Here is a 20526-nt window from a genome sequence, read left to right on the forward strand (position 1 = left end):
TTGTGTGTGGCCGGACTGCTCTGGGGTAATGAACAGAGAGAATGGATACCCCGCTCTCCTCATCCACAGAGTCCTCCTCATTCGTCCTGAACTGGGATTCTTCGGTGATATCAATGCTGCATGGTGGCACAGTGCTGGGGTCCCTGCCGAGAACTGCATTCAGCTCCTCGTAAAAGCAGCATGTTTTGGGCGAGGAGACAGAATGGCTGTTAACTTCCCTAGTTTTCTGATAAGCCTGCCTCAGCTCTTTGATCTTAATGCGGCACTGCTGCCTGTCCCTGTTGTGCCCCTTCTCCAACAGGCTGCAAGATATCTTTTCGTATATATCTACATTTCTTTTGCTGGCTCGGAGCTGAGCCCAGAACACAGACTTCGCCCCGCAGATTGATGAGATGCAAGTCCTCTGGTTGACTCCAAGCCGGAGCGCATTTGGGCCGTGTAATCGCCATGAGCAATTCAACTACAAAGCTTCCTCCACGCTGTCTAAACTGGAAATGAAAATTCAAAATTTCCCGGGGCTTGAGAGGAGGAGCTATTTCCTGTGTATGTGACCACATTACAGCTGAGTGTGAATGTCCAGAGCAATCACAACAGGGCATTATGGGATATCTCCCAGAGGTCAATGGCATCGATTTACGTTGGGTTCTGCAAATTTGACCCATGGAATTTGAATTCAGTGCTACGCTACTTACAGAGGTGGTTTTATTAGGTTGACTTTTACTGTGTTTTAAATTGATGGGACTTACGTGCCAGTGGAGATGCACACTTTAAGGGGTCAGACGTAAGTGATGTTATGTCGACCTCCAGTGCCAGTGTAGATCAGGTCTGAGAGAAAGGCTGTGCACAATGAAGGGAAAGGAAGAGAGGGAGGAAATGGATACTGAAAATTACACTAGTAAAAGATACAACCATCTGTTATAGGGAAGAAACAAAAGAAAATGATTATCAAGATGAGATTGTAAAAGAAATTCTAAGATACCTAGGAGCAATGTTGACTTATATTTTTCAGAATGTATTAAATAGAAAGTTGACCACTTATACATTACACAATAACAAGAAATAGAAAACAAAATATCCAAACTGCAGAGGACATAGTGTGGGAGGGAGCTATTGCTGCTATTTTTTACTTGGGTTAGTAATCTTAACAGGCATCAAAGTTTTCAAACTACTAGGGATTTTATGCTGTGATGGCAATGCACAGGTTATCAACTGGGCCTGATTCTATTGTTACTTTTCTGGATATGCCCTTATCAAACAAAAAATAAGCAATTCTCTCTGACAATGATCGGGGAAATGTACATTAGAGCTTAAGACTTTTCCCAAATAACCACAACTATTCATTGTCCTTATTTATTTAAAGCTATTTAAGTACAGGGAAGTAGGTCCAGCTGTAAAATGCAACACACTGAATACTGAAAAGTCACAGAGTATCAGTCTGCTGGCCTACTGAGTTAATTTCTTTCCCAAGGTAGCTGTTGTAAGCCTGCAGCCATCATTACTTAACTTCATGCATCAATAGTCCCACTGAAGTCAAGGAGTGATGTTAAGTATGTGCTTAAGTGTTTGCAGTATCAGAGCCTTTATTCTTATTGCATATATTATTAATGAATCCATCTGCTACACCTTCCATGGAAGGAAATATTTTCAGTAGCGTTTAAAAGGGAAACTGTACCCTGGGGAAAACATCTAATGCAACATGCCAATCCAGAAGGGGGAAAAGCAAACCTGACACAAGGAATTACTATTTCATTCAGTATGTGATTAGACTGTGGAACTCAATGCCCCAGGATCTTACTGTGCCCAAAATCTCAGCACGATTCAGACATGAGTGGGATGTGGCTACAGCTCACAAAAATACTTAGAGCGACCTGGGACCTAGTTATTTTATTGGACCAACTCCTGTAGATGGAAGAGAGAAGCTTTGCAATTGCACAGCTCGCGGCTGGGCTTCCCCATCCCCACTCACACAGCCACGCTGGGTTGGCCGCGCTGCTGAGGGAGACGGAGCAAGGTGCCACGTTGCAAGGCTGGTGAAGGAGACCTGGGAGACGCGCGGCCTGACTGGCTGAGCTGCCGGCGCGCGCCTGGGCCAGCTCCCAGCAGGCAGCGCGCCGTCCAGACCCCCAGTGACTCAGCCCCACGCAGGAGTAGAACCCGCCCAGAGGAACAGTACAGCGCCCTGCTGCCCGGGGTCCTGCGGTGCAGTCACAGGAGCCTGAGTCACGCCGCCGACCAATCGCCATTCCCCGCTCGCTCGCTGACAGACAGGGCGGCCAATGAAACGAAACCCTTGGGGATCACATGACCGGGGGCAGAGCTAATGAGGTTCGTCGCTCTGCAGGTCTCAGGTGGGTTGGGCTTTTGGGCTGCGGCGGGTGGACGGGACAACCAGCCAACTCCCCCCCCCTCCGGGACACGGTGATGAGAGGACAACTAACTGCCAGGGCGCGCGCGCGCGCGCGCAGCTGCAGTGCACCTCGTTCGCGTGCGCACGCGCCGCACGCACCGCACGGCCGCCGCTGCGCCGCGCCCAGCCTGCGCAGCTGCGGGAGCCCGCCCGGCCCCCCGGGACTGGCGAGCGGCCCGGACAGTGCGCGCGCCCGGGGCTCGGGCCTGCTCCCCTGCTGTAGCAGGCCTTGTTCCCTTGCCGCGTGCCACGCCGGCGGGGCGGTCGCTTCCCTGTAGCCCCCTCCACGCCCCCGGCTGTTCCCTCTCTGCTCGTAGCGGGCGCTGCCGCTGCCTGGTGCGGTGCTCTCCCAGCGCCCGCTGTGACCCTGTCCCACGCACGGGCCACCCGCGCCACTGCTGGGGAGGCTGCTGCTGCCTAGACCTCTTGGCTGCTGTGGTTCCTTCCCTCTCGCTGGGGCCTGGTCCTTGTAGGCGGCTTCCAGCTCCACGCCTGGGCCTGAGATGTTGCTGCTGCCTGGGGAGAGGGCTGGCTGTGTCATCAGTGCTTCTAGTGCACGTGAGACCTCCGTGGGGACTCCAGCCCGGGGACCCTGGAGCTGCAGTGGAATCATCTTGAGCCAGAGTCCAGGGATCGTGCTCTGCCACGGAGCCATCTTCTCTCCTTTTCTCTTGGAGGAGGTGATAGCAGCAGAGCTAGGCAACTGGCCCCCGTGCAGAGTCCTGCTGCCGAACAGCTTCTCCCCAGATATTCAGATCCAGGTCCTCTGGGCTGCAGAAAGTAGAAGCAAAGGGGATGGTAAGGATTTGTTGGGCAAAGATTTGGGGGCCTGCAGTCCAGCTCTGGGGTTCAATCCTCTTTCAAACCAAAAGGGGTCCCCCAGCACCCTCAGGCAGCACAAAGCCGAGCTCCTTATGATGGTGCCCTGCCCAGAGTTCCAGAACACCTTCTCTAAAGTCTTCAGCCGTGCTGAGCAGTGGCATTTCTATAGGAGTGAAGATGAGCAGGAGCATGGGGCACTCTTGGATGATCTGTGCTATCTGCACTGGTTTGCCTTACTGGAAATCCCAGACCTCAATTCATCTGGTACAGCTCAAGTGAGCTGTGTGCCAGCCATGTCACTGAGGAAGGGTGACACGCTGTTTGCCTGTGGCTCACCGTTTGGTTCATTTTGCCCAGACATTTTCATGAACACCCTTAGTAAAGGGATAGTGAATAATACAGCCGGAGAAGGCAATGTCCTTATTTTGACTGACGCTCGTTGCTTGCCTGGCACTGAAGGAGGAGGGGTCTTTGTGATCTCGGAAGATGGTTTCAACCTAGTTGGTATAATTGTGGCTCCACTTTGTTGGAAGGCCAGCGAATGGGTTGGATTGACGTTGGTTTGTTCAGTTGGTCATATCCTGGAGAATGTCAGGAGTGTCTTGCTTGGTCCTGGCAGTTCAATGAAAACCTGGTGGCCTCACATGCACTTGGTTGCTAAGCCACTGAGGAAGGTTACAGCCAGCCCTGGGCTCACACAGCGTCTACTGTCGGCAGTAGTTTTGGTGGAGTGTGGCCAAGTCTGGGGATCTGGAGTACTGGTCAGTTCAAGGCTAGTGTGGACCTGTCGACATGTGGTGAATGAAGCCTCTGGTGTCTGTGTAAGGGTACAGCGCAGCCCTGAAAAGTAAGTTTTGACTCTTGTTTTTGTTTATCTTTGTGTAATAGTAGGACAATGCAATCCACATGGTAATGCAATGTTCTGTGAAGTATCATGCACTGCAGCCTACAGCCTCTTCCTTAAATGACCACTTTCAAGTTTCTAGTATAATTGTTGTGCATCTCCTAACAAACACTGCCATCCAAACTTTTGAGCAACCTGGTTGTTCTGGATAACAGGCATGAAATGGCCAGCGTGTTCCATATCAAACATTAACTGACCCAACCACTCACATACCCAACTTTGATTTGCCATGCCATTCATGGGCCTTTCTGAACTGATACAGTATGGGTTAGGGTCAGTGTGCAGCCAGTCTTCAATTCCAGCGCCAAGGAGAGGATCCTTGTGGCTGTGCCAAAGACAGACAATATCGCACATCGCTGCAATTGCCCTCTGTATAGATGTGATGGTTGTCTGAGGGCTCTGCACTTTGCTGATGAGGCTACTGCAAATTGGCTTGGCAACCTCTGCATCCAGTGATAAGATATCAAACACTTATCACTATTCTCTGCATCTCTTTTATGCATTTTTCCAGGGGTCAAATATGTTCTGTGAATTAAAATTATCAGTCTGTCCCTGGTGTTTGTCAATATGGTTCTCATCTGATCAGGTACTTCAGACTGATGTGTGAAGAGATACTATATTCCAAAATCCACTTGGCTTTACATTTAAAATAACTTCACTGTATAGCAAGCAGCGCACATCACAAATTTCAGAGAAGCATGCAAGACAAAACTTGCACAGTAAGTGCTATGGGCCAGTAGCTCTCAACCTTTCCAGACTACTCTTCCCCTTTCATGAGTCTGTTTTGTCTTGCGTATCCCAAGTTTCACCTCACTTAAAAACTATTTGCTTAAAAAATCAGACATAAAAATACAAAAGTGTCACGGCGCACTGTTACTGAAAAATTGCTTACTTGCTCATTTTTACCATTATAAAATAAATTGATTGGAATATAAATATTGTACTTACATTTCAGCGTATATTATATACAGCAGTATAAACAAGTATTGTATGAAATTTTAGTTTGTACTAACTTCACTAGTGCTTTTTATGTAGCCTGTTGTAAAACTAGGCAAATATCTAGATGAGTTGATGTGCCCCCTGGAAGACCTCTGCATACTCTCAGGGATATGCATGCCATGTATCAAGCTGGGGAAATTTCAGTATTCTGTAAACAATTTATTGTTGCCAAAGCTCTTTAACTAAAGCACTTTGGATTAAAAGGAAACTAGCAGTTATATTATGAAGTGCAGGTTGGGACTGCAGCAGTGGCAAGGTTCAAAATTGAAGACTTCTTGGCTTAATATCCTATTCATGGCTATCAGGCAGAGTGCTACAGAAAGAGTAAGCATCTTCTGTCCCTCTGTAGTATCCCCTAGCAGCCAATTTGGGAGTAGCATAAATGTCCTGTAGGGGGAACCATTTCCAGGTGCAACTGGAGGCTTGGAAGGGAGACAAACTCAGATGTGGGGAAGAATGAGGCCCTGAGCCTCAAAGCTACAAGAGGGCTTCTGCAAAACCCCTGTGGTGGAGAAGGTGGGTCATTTAGAATGTCTGTACAAAAGTGACTCTCCTGATTTATGCATATATTTGTTCTGAATCAAGCGCCTGTGGTAGTCAGTATGCCAGTAATAGGGAACACTGCTTGGACTATTAACAGCTGTCTGGGAGTCTGTATGAGATCATAGGCTCACTCTGAAGAGTTTCCATTCTCTGACTAGGTCCTCGTCTCATGGTCATACCCATTTCAGGCATTCTTCTTAAGATCCCTTTTTTGTGTCTTATTTGCCTAATCCAAGAAGGCAGTCTCTCCACCAGTGAGACAGTTTGATATAAGTTGGATTTTGTCATTTCCCATTAAGTGATACATTTCTTCCCCTGCTTCCTGTTCTAAATGTTTCTTTGTGCATCTAGGGGGCAATCTGAGGGGTAGGTGACATTCCATGCTGCTGAATCTAAAGAAACTTTGTCAAACTGACAGTGGTTAAAACAATCCCTTCTCTGTTGCCATCAAAAGGGCTTCATTGTTTGCAGTGCAACTTAATGCCATTTCGTCCCACCTGATAACCAGTGCAAAGGATGCCGGGGACTGCCTCACAACTTCTAAAGAGGAGCTGAGGCAGCAGCAGTAAAAGAATCTAGAGCTTAGCTCAGAACTGAAGGTACTGGGCAGGAGACAGCAGAGCTCTTCAGGATGTGGAACTGGGACAAATAGGGGACCATGTGGTTTGCTGAGGTGGTGAGATGTCATATGGGGCATTTAATCTACTTGGGACCAGCTTTGTTTTACCTACACCATATTGGGAGATGGGGATTTCTTGGATTGTGTGACACCCGAAGGTGTTGAAGAGTTAAATCCTACTTCCTTGAGAATGAACTTAGCTGGCTTCATCCATTTTATGGCAAACTTGGAGGCCTGAACCTGATGTACAGCATCTTACTAGATTTGGCATCTGCATTCCTTTCTAAAACTAGCATTTTCAGACTTATACTGAAAAACTTTGTTTGTGTTTGCTCCTAGGGGCTGTGTTGTTAAAGGGAAAGTGGTGTTTGCTACAAAAGATGATTCTCCCTATGACATAGCAGTGGTGGAACTAGAAGAAAGCTTACTCTGTTTTGCAAAACCTGTTTTAGCTTCCAAGTTTTGTGCAGGTAACTATTCTTCTATTTTCTCTCCTGCTTGTAGCTTCACTGCTCATGGGTTGGATATCTGACTGATAACTTGATGAACTCCAAGGACCTGAATCTCAGCTGGAGAAGTGAAAGCTCAAAGAGCTATGTGATTACGATTGTCTGGTTATGCTCACCTTTAGAACAGGTGTTCGCATGGCCAAGACTTACACTTATGCTAAGAGAAGTGCTGCACTTAATACCTTCATTCAGTGGTTAGAGGAGGTGGTGCTTGTCATCTTTCAGGGTGAGATATTTAACAAATGTCCTTTCTTATTTGGCTATTCAAGTGACAGATCAAAAGACTGGGGTTATGTTTCAAAGTTAGAGTCCTGGTTAGCATTCCCTCTGAGTAACACACTTTCCAGTGTCCAAAACTGTGAGTGCTATCATTAAGCATAGTGTGCTGCATCTTCACATGCAGTCATTTGTTACTGAATTCAAGCCTTGTATGGGAACGTAATTGACATAATGATAGATGTGACATAATTGATCTTCACTAAAGATTTGATAAGATATTGTATCAAATGTTTACATCCACGTTTAGCTTGGCTATATACGCTGTCACATGACCTGAAAACTGACTGAAGGACCATAAACAATATAAGTTGTGGAGAGGGTATTTTTTACAGTTTACAGTCAGGATCAATTTTAGATTTTCAGGGCAGTGAAGACTTTTGTGTCTTGCCAACAGCCTGTTGAAGTGCCGTATACTAGTGGAATCAATCAGTGGTCTAATGTTAATATGATAATCTGGAATAAGATGTGAAAACAAGAAGAAGAATAAAATGGGTTCTAGGACAATTGCAAATATGAATGGAAAATAAGAACTATAGATGTTCTTATTGTGGCTGGTGGGGGAGACTTTCAAAGGTACAAGTGGCAGTTAAGCACCTAATTGCCATTTTTGCTCTCAGAAATTTCCCCTAATGACTTTTCAAGTGTTGCTGATGCCTCATTAGACAACAGACCTTCTGCTTCCAGCTCATATTCTGCATTCTCTTTTTCCTGCCTTCTTTCATTACAGTCAACATGCTAAGAGCTCATCCACTTCTGCTGCTTATTTGCTATCTGAAGTCTCCCTTTTATTTACCTTCCCTCCCATGCACCAACAACCTGATTCTTGCTGCTATTTGTCTCCTCCTTGCAGGAGAAGAAATGTGTGTGGTTGGCTTCGGTGTGTTCGGCAAGAGCTGTGGCGCATCAGTGACATCAGGAATCTTGTCAGCTGTGATCGCTGTGGATGACAAGCCAGTGATGCTTCAGACGACTTGTGCAGTTCATGGTGGCTCAAGTGGGGGGGGCCTTTTCTCTACACACAGTGGAAAGCTCCTTGGTAAATAATATGCTTTGTCTCAGTTTATTCCCCTACCAATCCCCCCCCCCCCCCCCCAAATGAGGGGAATGGCCAGTCATGTAAATGAATCATCAATGCTGGGTCCTGTTAGATGCTTTCATCGTTCAGGAGTAACCCTTTTTCTTCTACAAAGGTTATACACGTTGCTAAATGGCCACCATTCCATGAAAGGTAGAATGAGGAGATGATACTCTAAGCTTCTGTAATGCTTTCCATCCCAGGATTTCGGAATGCTTCACAAAAATTAACCTTCACAATACCTGTTTAGTGTGAGATGATTTCCTTTATATAAATGGGAAGACTGAGACACAGATTGTCATGCAGGTCACACGTGCAGTCATAGAGTCATAGAGTTGGAAGGGACCTCAGGAGGTCATCTAGTTTAACCCCCTGCTCAAAGCAGGACTAACCTCAGCTCAGTAATCCCAGCGAGGGTTTTGTCAAGCTGCAGCTTAAAAACCTCTAAAGATGGAGATTCCACCACCTCTCTAGGTAACCCATTCCAGTGCTTCACCACTCTCCTAGTGAAAAACTTTTTCCTAATGTCCAACCTAGATCTGCCCCACTGCAATTTGAGACCATTGCTCCTTGTTCTGTCATCAGCCACCACTGAGAACAGCCTAGCTCCATCCTCCCTGGAACCCCCTTTCAGGTAGTTAAAGGCTGCTATCAAATCTCCCCTCATTCTTCTCTTCTGCAGACTAAACAAACCTAGTTCCCTCAGCCTCTCCTCATAAGACTTGTGCTCCAGCCCCGTAATCATTTTTGTTGCCCTCCGCTGGACTCTCTCCAACTTGTCCACATCCTTTTTGTAGTGGGGGCCCAAAACTGGACACAGTACTCCAAATGCGGCATTACCAATGCCAAATAGAGGGGAATAATCACTTCCCGTGATCTGCTGGCAATGCTCCTACTAATGCAGCCCAATATGCTATTAGCCTTCTTGGCAACCAGGGCACACTGCTGACTCAACAGAGGTAGGAATAGAACATGGGGGCCCATGATTTCCGATCTTGCTTTAACCACGAGATGATACTGCCTCACTTGAATTTGAAATTCCCCTTTCATTGTGACTGTTTGAAATCTTTCTTATCAAGGGCCTAAGCAAGTTAATACACTCTCGTTTTACTCTGTTAAAACCATGGTTGAAATCCTGAGTCTGGTAACCAGGAAAAAGATTTTTGGTGGTCTCTTGCTGTTATCCCTTTGTGCATATCACAAAATTATACAGCCCTACACATTTGGGAGCCTGTTAAAGAGAGAGCTGACCCTGGACATTTTCACTACATTTTCACATTAGGTGGGGGTGAGGTGGTCCCAGGGCTGGAATAGCTGCTGAAGTTCCAAGCCTGGACTGAGAAACACCAGTAGAGTTGTGTGGGAAGAACTGCATGGTTCCTGCCTGCACTATGCTGGGCTATATCCATCCCTTTCATCTTTCACTTACTGAGGTCGCAATCTAGCAAAGCACGTGCTTAACTATAAGCATTTGAGTACAGTACTTTACTACTTGATGTAAGTAGTCCTACTCAACAGAAGTGCTTTACTGGAACTGGGCCTAAAATTGCCAGTCAATCTCTCCACAAGAAACTGATCTTTATTTTTCTCTTATGTATCAACTTTAATCAGTGTAGAGTTCTTTAGTAAGGGTCTTGCAAGACCCTTACTGAAGTGCTAGTGATGTGTGCTGGCCAATGAGATGGAGCTAGGAGATCCTTCCCTGTACATTGTTACTGCCACAAAACTCGATAGCAAATTGTGTTGCTTTTGTGGAGTACCTGATTCTTCAATGTGACTTATCTCATCAGTGGAAAAAGTTCATTATGTCAAGGGTATGATTCAATACTTGTATCACTTAACTGTTGATCTCCTTTTTGTGTTAGCAATTCCCTTTTGGAAGGTAGAAAACATAACACTATTTTCTCTGCCAGTTATGTCCTCTTCAGTATGGCAAGCTTCTCTTAGGGAGACACTGCACTAGGAGTTATGAGAACTGGACTCTATCCCCAGTTCTGCTAGTGATTAAAATGTGTGGCATTTAGGCTAAGGAACTTAACTATCTGTGCCTCAGTTTCCCTATCTGAAAAAAAAAAAGTTAAAATACTTACCCACCTTTGCAAAGTTCTCCCAGATGGTGCAGATGTAAATAGCTATTTAAATACTAAGCATTATTTATCCTTCTTTATATTTGGAGTTTAAAATCTTACTCTGGCCTTTCTTTGTACTGATGGCCCAGATTTGGGGAATAAGGTTGTCTGTGCTTGATACAAAGTAGCAAAGGACACATTATGCTTCTGTCCGGGTCCTGCAGTGTACCTATTATTTGGGGCATGTTCTTAATTCCTAACTTCTTAAGCAACCAGAAAGTTCAAAACTTTATTTTGTTGCCTTTTTACTACTCCCCACATACAGGGATTGTTGTTAGCAACACAAAGGACAACAGTGTAGGAGCTACATACCCTCACCTGAATTACAGCATTCCCATCACAGTTCTACAGCCGGCCGTCTTGGAGTACAGCCGTACTGGAGACCTGCATGGTTTCCAGGAGCTGAACAGGGTCAACAACAGGATCAGACAAGTATGGCGGCTCCAAAGGAAGATCACAGAGGTACCGCATAGCAAGCTATGAGGCTGACCATCTCAGAGAAGAAAGGTAGAGCTCTCGTGTGAGCAGGATGTTCTTCGGGTGTAGGGGGAAGGGAGCTTCACACAGTTCAATGTTGTATAATCTGTAATTATGTCTTTAATATGTCATAAATTGTCCAGGGTTTATCTGAAGACATGGTGTCTCTGGAGCTGACCAGCTGTTCTGAAATCAGTGATAACATTGATTCTGGCTGAACTGAATGAAAGGAAAAGCCGATCAGCAGCTGCTGTACTGGGCAGAATCAATCAGAGTAAAACTATAGAAATAAACTGCAATGATTCCATAGGTCCCTGGCTGGGCTGCAGACTCTGCATTAAGTAAGTTCCCTGGATGATGCCATACTCCTCTCCATCATTCCTGGAAGTGCTGTCCCCAAAAATGCAATTCCCATCAGCTGACTGATGCTGACTGGCTATTCATTATTTGGAGATGCTGATGAGGCAAAAATAACTAATATATACTGCCAGACAGTCACTAATGGGTGGTGTAATTTTCTCGAAGTACTCAGAGTGTCAGTTGGAGGGAGATGAATTGCTCAGTACATTGATGGTACAAGGAACATATCTAGGAATAATGGACCACAAAAACCCCAACCTAACAAAATTGTGAGTGGAAGCTGTGAGATTGCATTGTGCGTGACATGTAAAGTCCTATCTGGATGTAGCACTAACACAGATGGGAATAATCCCTGCAGTGGCAGAAGATCATCTGATGACTCTTCCATCTTTAATGTCTCCTTCAGGAAAGGAGATTAAAGCCTAGCTTAGGGTGAGAGAACTTCTAGTTCAGAGCACCTGTGGTGTATTAAGGAGGCCTATAGGTATCCTATGGATTGGCTACTCCTACACCATCTCTTATTGTTCAGCTCCTTCAGTGGTTTGACAGTAAGTTATTTGGAATAGAGATGTTTTCTCTATTTGAGTCCAGTTTTAACTGCAGAGTATGAGGACTGGAAGGGAAATCAAAAGACTATTGCCTTGAAGAAAAAGCAAACATCAGATCTGAAGGTGAATGCATTTACCTTACACATTTCTACTATCTTCCTTGTCTCTTGCTACTTAATCTTTACCAAATATTTTTTTATATTCAGTCAAGAATTTTCAGTTGCTGAAAGTGTTTTCCTGCTTTTGCCATGATTTCCTATGACAGAAACCGATGTTATAAGTCTTGCTATTGTAATTCAAGGTTTTGGAAGTGTCTGCATCTGGGACTTTGAAGCGGGTGGGGGGTGAGGCAGGCTTATCTACTGGCAAAAGAGGGACAGCATTGAGCTTCCCTGTGGGAGTATGCAGAAGGCGAGTGTACATTAAACACAGCTTTACTAATAGGAAGGGACTTAATGCTCTTTGATCAAGTTTGCCCTACTATGTAATACACAAAATGGCCTGAACTAAACATGCTGGCTTCAAACACGTTGGAAACTTGAAGGATCTAAATTCCAACTCGGAGGCTCATTTCTGCTATGCAAGCTTTTATTTCTAAGAGCTAAATAAAGAATCCTACCCAGAGATCAAATGCCTCCTATGGCCACTGGGTGTCACTCATACTTCAACACCTGTAGTGGGACAAGACTTCTATGAGCAGTCTATCCTGGTGCCAGTGCTATTCATCTATCTTTGTTTGCGGAGTGCCCCAACTCACATTAGAAATCCTGCTTGGGGTTGCATTCAGCACAACTAACTGCCTGACTTGTGCCTGACGTCAGGGCCCTATTTCCTGGTTAAATACAAAAGAACGTGAACTTGTCCACTAGTGATCTATTAGAAACTGTGTAAGACCTTCTAATGCGATGACTTAGAGGAGACCCTATGGCTGGCCTGATAAAGGGAAGTATGCTCTTATGACCAGCCCTCTTCCCTTCTATTCAAAAGCACTAGAGTAAAAAACTGTTGAAGACTTTGAGACTGTAGATGGGCCTGAGGTTCTTAATTTGGAGCTAGATACTCATGACTGTTCAGATCCCAGGTTCATGCCTCTAATTGAAACGGTTTATTCACCCATGGGAGGGAATGAATTGAGTGTCTGATGTAAGGGCTGGAAAGTCTGCACTGCAGAACCATCCTCTCTAGTCATTGCAGCGTCTGAATTGTAGTAGCAGCAATTCAGTTATTGGCTTATGACTGTGGCAAAGCCTTTTCCAGTTGTGGGTTCTTGATGCTTTGTTGGATAGTGTCTCTGACCTGAGCTGATTTTTTTTCAAATCCATCCTCCACTAGGTAGGTAGGGGCTGTGCATACCACAAAGTTGTTTGGAAGCAGACAGCAGTGCTTGTTAACTTATGATGAAATAAAGCTGGATCATGCCAGCTGTTCCTGTTGATTTCACATACCAGACAGCGGATCACACTGCAGTTAATTATGTCCATTAAATTCCAATTTTTGTTGCACAGGTATAAAAGAGTAGATTTTGACATATGGCAGTAATGAATACACCATTTCCTGCTACCTCTTGCTATAGAATCCCTCCTCTGCTCTTTCAGTTTGTGTATCATAGATCTGCTTGAAGGGACAGGCACAGCTTCCTGTGAGCTCACTCACTGCTGACATACTCCAGTCCTCTGAATTATCTGCTTATGGGGATGTAGACAAATAGGTTTGAAAACAATACTGAATCTATTGCTGTGATTCAGCTGGAATAAACTAGCTGCTTTTGTGGCTAAGTCCTATGGCAAGTTTGTGTGCAGCCCATTTATCTCTCAGCCTCCTGGAGTCACTTTGAGAAATATCCACTTGGGGCTTGATAGCCCTAGAAGAAATGAAGACCTTAGTGCCCAGCTGCTTTTTTTGGCAGTTCATAAATTATCTGGCTTTTCTGTCACTTGAGTAATAGATATCTCTGACTTCGGCCCATTCTTCCTCTGTCACGGAGAAGAGGAATGAGTTTGGTTAAAGAACAAATGTTCCTGGAGGAAAACAAATCTTACTGGGAAGGGGAAAATTGTTACAATCTGCACTGAGCTAATAGCAGCAGCAGGAATCTCCCTTTTCTCTGGTATCCAGCTGCTTCCCTTAAAGCCCACAAAGGGGCAGGCTCAGCTGAATTTTGAGTTACAGAGGTTTGATGAATTTAAAGTAGTTCTTGGCTGGAACAATTGGGCCCTGGTTATAATACAGTTTAGGTATGTAACTGTGCCTGAATTAATGCGTGGACAAATCAGGTAGTTAGTACATTCAAATGCATCCAGTCAGTTGTGGTAATTGTGGCCCAGTGCATGCCTCAAGTGAGTGGGAACTGGACTCCTATTGCTTTTCTGTATTGGATTTCATCTGTACTCCTTGAGCCTAGTGCAAGTAAAAATAGAGTGGAGGTCTGGAATAGGAGATGCTTGGTCTTGGCTTGATCAGTTCTGGTGCTGCTGGGTTCTAGAGGATCTCTGTCCAGTCCCCTTCAGTCAGAAGGATTAGAGGGGAGGGGCTTCAGGGACGCTAATTGAGAGTGGTTTTTGGGAGGAAAAATGTTGGGCCTTCGCTACTACTGAGAAAAACAGAACTAGACAGTGGAAGGACTCATACCCTTGAAATCAAAAAAAGGTTTTTAAAGCTTGTGTTGGCATCTTACACTGTCAAGATTTTTTTCCACTCAGAAGCTGTAAAATAAATTTCCTTTACAATCCATTCGTCCATCTTCTATTTACCCAAGCAATCTTTAAACCTTCTCTTCCTACACCCTGGTCCCCTTTGCTCCCAAAAATCTTCTGAACAGAAGTTGAACTAAATACAACTTCTCTTGTTTACTTCAACAATGCAAAGAATGTTTTTCCTTAGTACTGCACAATTCCTAAAAGGCATAGCAAGACACTGAATTGTTTCCAGTCAGGGTATTGCTTTAAGGTCTTCTAGCTTAAATTGCTTGTGTTCCTTTTTAAAGAGCATAGTTGCTGTAGAGAGGAAGTTTTGTCTAGTCCCATCTCTCCCCTCCCCTTCCCAAGAAGGCTAATTAGCTTGTATATGCCTGTCGTTACCTGCATAATTGAGGGGCCCCCCCCTTCTCTTTTGGATACTCGGTCAGTAAGGGACTCACCTTTCCCTCCTGTGAGCTCAAGACTAATATTCACTCCCAGTGGACTCGGGTCTGTGGGGGGCCTTTTCCCAGTAAAAGATCCTTACACAGTGATATCCTTAACCTCTGTTTATTAACAGTTACCATTCCAGAACAAACACACTTAGCAGACAGTGTTCACCACTCTTGAGTATGCCCTCAATCTTTCCCATACTGGCCAGGCAAGGTTCAGTTCCTGTTGCTGCACGTAGGGTACTCTGGCAGCTTTAAACTTGAGCTGTGCTGTGTCCTGGAGATGAGTTTTTCTCTCATTTCTTGGACCCCAATTTTTATAGTGAATCAAGTCCTGCCAATTTGTATGTTAGTCAGTTGTTTTTATGAAATGATTCTTTAACTAATCCTAATATATTGCAAAACACTTCTTTAACCATCATACCCCACCACTTTACTTGGTTCCAATCTTGCGAAAGTAGTTATAGAACAGACAGAATCAATTAATCAGACAGACCATACAGACAAACAGTAGGGGCTATAAAAGCAAAACAATAGAGAAGTATAAATTTCGCAGTCATAGCTGTTAAATGGTTTCTTACCAGACAGAATGCTATCATATAAAGTTTTCTTTAAACATCTTAAGATCTGTTTCTTTATCGGGTCATTAGTACAGGAGCCCCTTTTTAACAGCCCAATATTACATTGTTTTGGTGCAATTTAGATGGAACATGCGGATGTGACTCCCTGCAGTTTAGCTCATGGCTGCTGTTCCTCTCTCTCGCTGCTATTTTTATTGCAGAAGGAGGCTCAGACCTTATGCTATGAGTATGCAGACATAGGGCTGATCTAGCTACTCAGTGTTGTGAACAGAAGCCAGCTTTTGGCAACAAAACAGTGGTAGTGTACACACTACAATGTTCCCTTGCCGACAAAGCTCCCCTGTTTTGGCAACAAAATAAAACTACCTCAACAAGAGTAGAGCTTTTGCAGCAAAGTTGGAGTGACAAAGCATCAGTGTAGATGCTGTGTGGCATAATTGGGCTCCAGGAGCTATCCCCCAATGCCAATCCTGACCACTCTGTCACTGTTTTCAACTCTGCTGCACTGCCCTGTATTCTAACTACAGAGACATGCACCCCTCCCCTTTCAAAGCCCCAGGAAGTTTTGACATTGCTCAGCATGGAGAGCTCACGCAGCTACTGCCCGGCGGAGCATGCTGGCTCCCGGCAGCAAACGCACTCCTGCCTGGACTACAGGGGAGGGGGTGGATCATTCTCCTGGGTCTGTGGGTTGACAAGGCTGCTTAAATAAAATAAAAGTAATCAAAGTGACTTGGTAGGATACTACGATGGGGAATACAAAGGTACAGGGCCTCTGCTGTATAGGTAGGGTATTTTAAACATGCGCTGTCTTCCCTAGGTGACCATGAGTAATATCAGTCTCCTGAGGGTCACGTACGAGGAAAGGGAAGATTTGCTGTACGCAGCGGGGTACCTGCTGTGTTCTGCCATGATGCAGGCTCCCTTGATTGCAGCATGGTGCGCTAAAGTATCTTACCGGGGAGAGAGGAATAAGGCAGCCTCCCCAGAAAACTTCTGCAAAGGATAACAGATTACCTACATGAAAGTTTCCGTGAGAGATCAACTGATGATTATCACAGCATATCTCATCACACAAATAATCTGTTCCCTGGATAACCCCCCAGTATAGTCACTGAAATGCCTGAAATCCCCTTCCTGCCCCCTCCTCACCCCCCCCCCCAATTAAAAGGACAGAACTGCTAAGAAGAAAAAAACTCACTAGATGTGCCTTCCCCGGGATCATTAGTGCTGTCCTGTGTGCTGCTGGACTGCTCTGGACTCAGGAATATGTCCTGACTTGCAGGGAGAATGGACACCCCGCTGTCATGCACCCTGCTCTCCTCCTCCTCCTCATCCACGGATTCCTCATTATTGTCCATGGACTGTGACCTAGCGGAGGTATCGATGCTGCGGGGCGGTACCAGGGTGGGGTTGCCACCGAGAATTGCATGCACCTCAGCGTAGAAGCGGCATGTTTTGGGCGAGGAGCCAGAACGGCTGTTAGCTTCCCTGGCTTTCTGATATGACTGACACAACTCCTTGATCTTCACGCTGCACTGCTGCGCATCCCTCTTGTGTCCCTTTTCCAGCATGCCCCGGGATATCTTCCCATAAATGTCCAGATTCCTTTTGCTGGCTCTGAGCTGAGCCAAAACAGACTCCTCACCCCACAGACCGATGAGATCTAAGACCTCTGGTCGACTCTATGCTGGAGCGTGTTTGGGCTTTGCAGTAGCCATGAGGAGGACTCTTTCCACACCGGCAGCACAGGAAATAAAAATTCAAATCTTCCTGGGGCTTGAGGGGAGGGGACATTTCCGGATAGTGTGACCACAGTAGAGCATAGCACGAATGTCCAGAGCAGTCACAAGGGGGCATTGTGGGATACCTCCCGGAGGCCAATAAAGTCAATTTAAGTGAAGTTGTGTCTACACTGACACTAAATTGAATTAATAAATTCGAATTAGGCGCGATGCCACTTGCAGAGGTGGTCTTAAGTCGCAGGTGTTCAGAGATTGACATAAGTGACTTTACGCTGCCCAGCTCTCTGCCCGTGCTGGCAGTGTGCTGCTGCCGCGTGCTGCTGCTGCTGCTGCCTCCACCTCCTCCGGCCATGGCTCAGCAGCCGCCTGCTCATCCTGCCCACTGCCGGCGCTGCACGGCTGCTGCAGTCGCCGTGCCTCCAGCGCTAAGCGGGTCGTGGGGAGTGGGACTGGGACTCCTCGGGCCTGGTGGCTCCGGCAGCGCTGTGCTGAGCGGCCAGCTCATCATCCTCCCCAGGACCCCCAACTCCGTCCGTCCTCCGGGACCAGCCCTGCCCACCACTAATGGTAGGTACCCCTACCCCCCGGGAGTGGCCTCGACAGCCCGTGTCTCCCAGCACCCGCCCCCTGCAGCCTTGCTGCTTCCCCCACTACAATCTGGCGCCTGCCCGAACTCTCCTGGCTCCACTCACCCACTGCGCTGGCCGGCCACCACTGCTCCCAGCCCAGCTCCCTGTGCCACATGCCTGCTGCTGCTGGCGCTCAGCCATATGGAGCTGGACCGACGGGGGGACGTGCGTGTGAGGGGACCATGACCCCTGGGCACTGGCCTGGGCAGTGGGGGCCACAGGGCACTAGGAGAGGCAAGTGGGGGAGTTGGCTGGGAGAACTGGGAGGGGAAGCACCGCAGCCCTGAACCCAGCTCCCAGTTGCAGCTCAGTCAGTCAGTGGCAGTGCCCAGCTGGTGCGGGGAAGGACTGGGACTGGAGGGCAGCAGCCGCAGAGCCCCCTGGCGGAGTGCAGCGGGGAGGGGAGAGCTGAGCCGGGCTCCGGGTGCTGTCTTGCGAATGTGGGCCAATGCCGGCTACCAGCTAGCGAGAGCCGGCTCAGGTATGCCCTGGGTGGCCAGGAGTGGACTCGGGGGCCCCACAGTGGCAGCAGGAGGCTGGCTGAGCACCAGGACGCAGCCCCAGGTAAGATGCATGGTGGGGCCCCAATGTACTCCGGGGGGGGGGATGCACCATTGCACCTAAAGCCCCCAATCCTGCCTGTGGTGGGATCCCCGCCAAAGTGGCACTCCTCCCCGGAGCCTTCCTCATCGCCTCCCACCACCCCCTGGCCTGACCTTTCCTCCTCCTGCCCCTTGCCCCGATTCCCCCTCTCCCCTTCCCAGCCCTCCAGCCCGCTAGCCTTACCTTTCCTCTGCTGCTGATGTGATACAATTGTAATATTGTGACATTATTGTATTGTTTATGGTATTTTTAGTGATGTCAATAAATGACTGTCAGTAAAAAAAAAAAAAAAATTACCTCAGATCTTCATGTCATAAATACACTGTTACCTAGCAGCTCTGTGTTCTTGGGGAACCAGGGTGCAAAACCCCAACTCTCTCTGGCTCACCTGAATTCCCCCCCCCCCCAGCCCATGCTTGAACCAGAAACCAAAGGTATTTCAATATGAAAAGGCAGGGGACACAACTGAAACCCTCCCATCAAAGGTGAGACAACTCCCCATGCCTCATACAAGAGACACACTTGGAACCCTCCCATCAAGGGTGAGACAACTCCCCATGCCTCATAAGCATCTCAGTTAGCACATGAATGAAGAACAGAAGCCTCATCTACATCGAAGATGGAACACGCACTGAACTCTGGGATTGCTGAAGCAGGGAAGCACTGCATTTTGGGAAATCTCTGCTCTCGATGTAACTGAACTCACACCTGTGCACACCCAGCTCCGCAATTATCAGACCATTCTAGTTATTGGTATGCAAAACACTGAAACCTGGTTGCATTGTGAGCCCTCTCTCAAGAAAGGATGCCCTTCCAGGAATGATCAGCTCCTTTTGTCCAGACATTGTTTATCCATAAACAAACCTGGCATCTACAAATTCCCTATCAAAGCTCAAACCTCTGTTCTGATGCTTGGATCCAAACTCTGCATCAGTTCCACTGTAACCTGTCTTCTCTTCCTGACTGATCGTGTTGGGGGCTCTGCCAGACTCAAAGCACTCCAGACCCTGAACTGACAAACCTGTTCCTGGGAACCTCTGAACTGCATGGAGTGGTGAGATCAACCCCCTCCTCCTTCCCCCAACACAACTGATCTCTCTCTCTCTTTCTCTCTTAGTCCAGGTATAACTTTCTACTTTTGTAATCAAACCTGGGATAGCTTTCTCCAATACCCCAATTGTAATTGTGTAGTATTGTAAGTGTTTGATTGTTTTTCTCTCCTTGTATGGTATTACTATTAGTATCATAAGTTTTATATACCTAGCAATAAAATAACTGTTATAATCAAGCTGGTTGCCACTTTCTCTCTCTATGTTCTTCCTTTGTGTCCTTGGTCCCTATCTTGCTCTGTAGCAACGTTTCTCTTACCTAAGCCAAAGATCCCTGGAGTGCCCAAAAATCCTATGGGGTTTGCTCATCAAGGGGGTTATTGCTAGAATAATTGTGGTGTAAAGGGGCATATGAAGGGGACAGCCAGGAAGTGCTACTCTGCCTAGCCTATGGGGTCCAGGGGCAAATGAGGGTGCAGCTCAAGTACTGTTTGACCCAGCCTGATTGATTCCAAGGGGCAATTAAGGGGAGTAGCCAAAAAGGTGCTGTTTGGACCCAGTCTGCTCTATTCTGGTGTGTTGCACAGGGGCATATAAGGGTAGCCACTGAGAGTGTGGTGTCACCCAGCCTGCTGAGTTCAGGGACATATAAGGGGTCAGCTGAGAGTGCTGATAGCCCGGTCTGCTCAGACGCACTAAGTTGAGCTGAACTGTGTATGTGTGTGTGTGCGTATCTGTGGGGGGTTGTGCTGGAGGAACCCAGCCCTGAAAACCTTAGGTCCTGCAGGATACCTCCATTGGGAGGGGGCTTGTAGCCCCATGAACACACAAGTAACAAGCAGTACATTAGTAGAAACACACCTCTAGAATCACACTCTTCCAGGAAGGTAACCCTAATAAATGAGCATACCCCAAGGTAAAGGGCAAATCTGGTAACAACACGCTTGGCAACCCTGCCCCCAACACACACTGTGTCTGTCTCTCTCTCTTTCTCACACTCACTCCCTGCCTCACCCCCCCACCCCACACACACACTTCTGAGGCTTCTTGTGTTTGTTTTCAGTAATGTCAGCCATGGGCAGTTGAAAAGCGGCTGTCAATCTAGTAAGATGCCCATGGAA

General features: G+C 46.8%; 1 protein-coding gene across 1 annotated transcript; it reads left to right on the forward strand.

The window, feature by feature from the left end:
- The first annotated feature begins 2466 nt into the window (after positions 1-2466).
- Positions 2467-12657, forward strand: TYSND1 (trypsin like peroxisomal matrix peptidase 1). The gene is made up of 4 exons (XM_067552710.1): positions 2467-4076; positions 6634-6764; positions 7933-8118; positions 10552-12657. The coding sequence occupies exons 1-4, from the start codon at positions 2911-2913 to the stop codon at positions 10767-10769; spliced, it is 1701 nt and encodes a 566-aa protein (XP_067408811.1). The 5' UTR covers positions 2467-2910; the 3' UTR covers positions 10770-12657.
- The last annotated feature ends 7869 nt before the right edge of the window (positions 12658-20526 follow it).

This window comes from Emydura macquarii, unplaced genomic scaffold (assembly GCF_026122565.2).
Source record: "Emydura macquarii macquarii isolate MOO-44397 ecotype Brisbane River unplaced genomic scaffold, CSIRO-AGI_Emac_v2 contig_1390, whole genome shotgun sequence".
NCBI lineage: Eukaryota > Metazoa > Chordata > Testudines > Chelidae > Emydura > Emydura macquarii.

What these genes read in the sequence shown, in the direction of transcription:
- TYSND1 (XM_067552710.1), top strand. Translation starts at nt 2,911, where the DNA reads ATGTTGCTGCTGCCTGGGGAGAGGGCTGGCTGTGTCATCAGTGCTTCT. An exon ending in AGCTTCCAAGTTTTGTGCAG is followed by an intron (nt 6,765 to 7,932) that starts GTAACTATTCTT and finishes TCCTCCTTGCAG; the next exon opens with GAGAAGAAATGTGTGTGGTT. An exon ending in ACACAGTGGAAAGCTCCTTG is followed by an intron (nt 8,119 to 10,551) that starts GTAAATAATATG and finishes CCCCACATACAG; the next exon opens with GGATTGTTGTTAGCAACACA.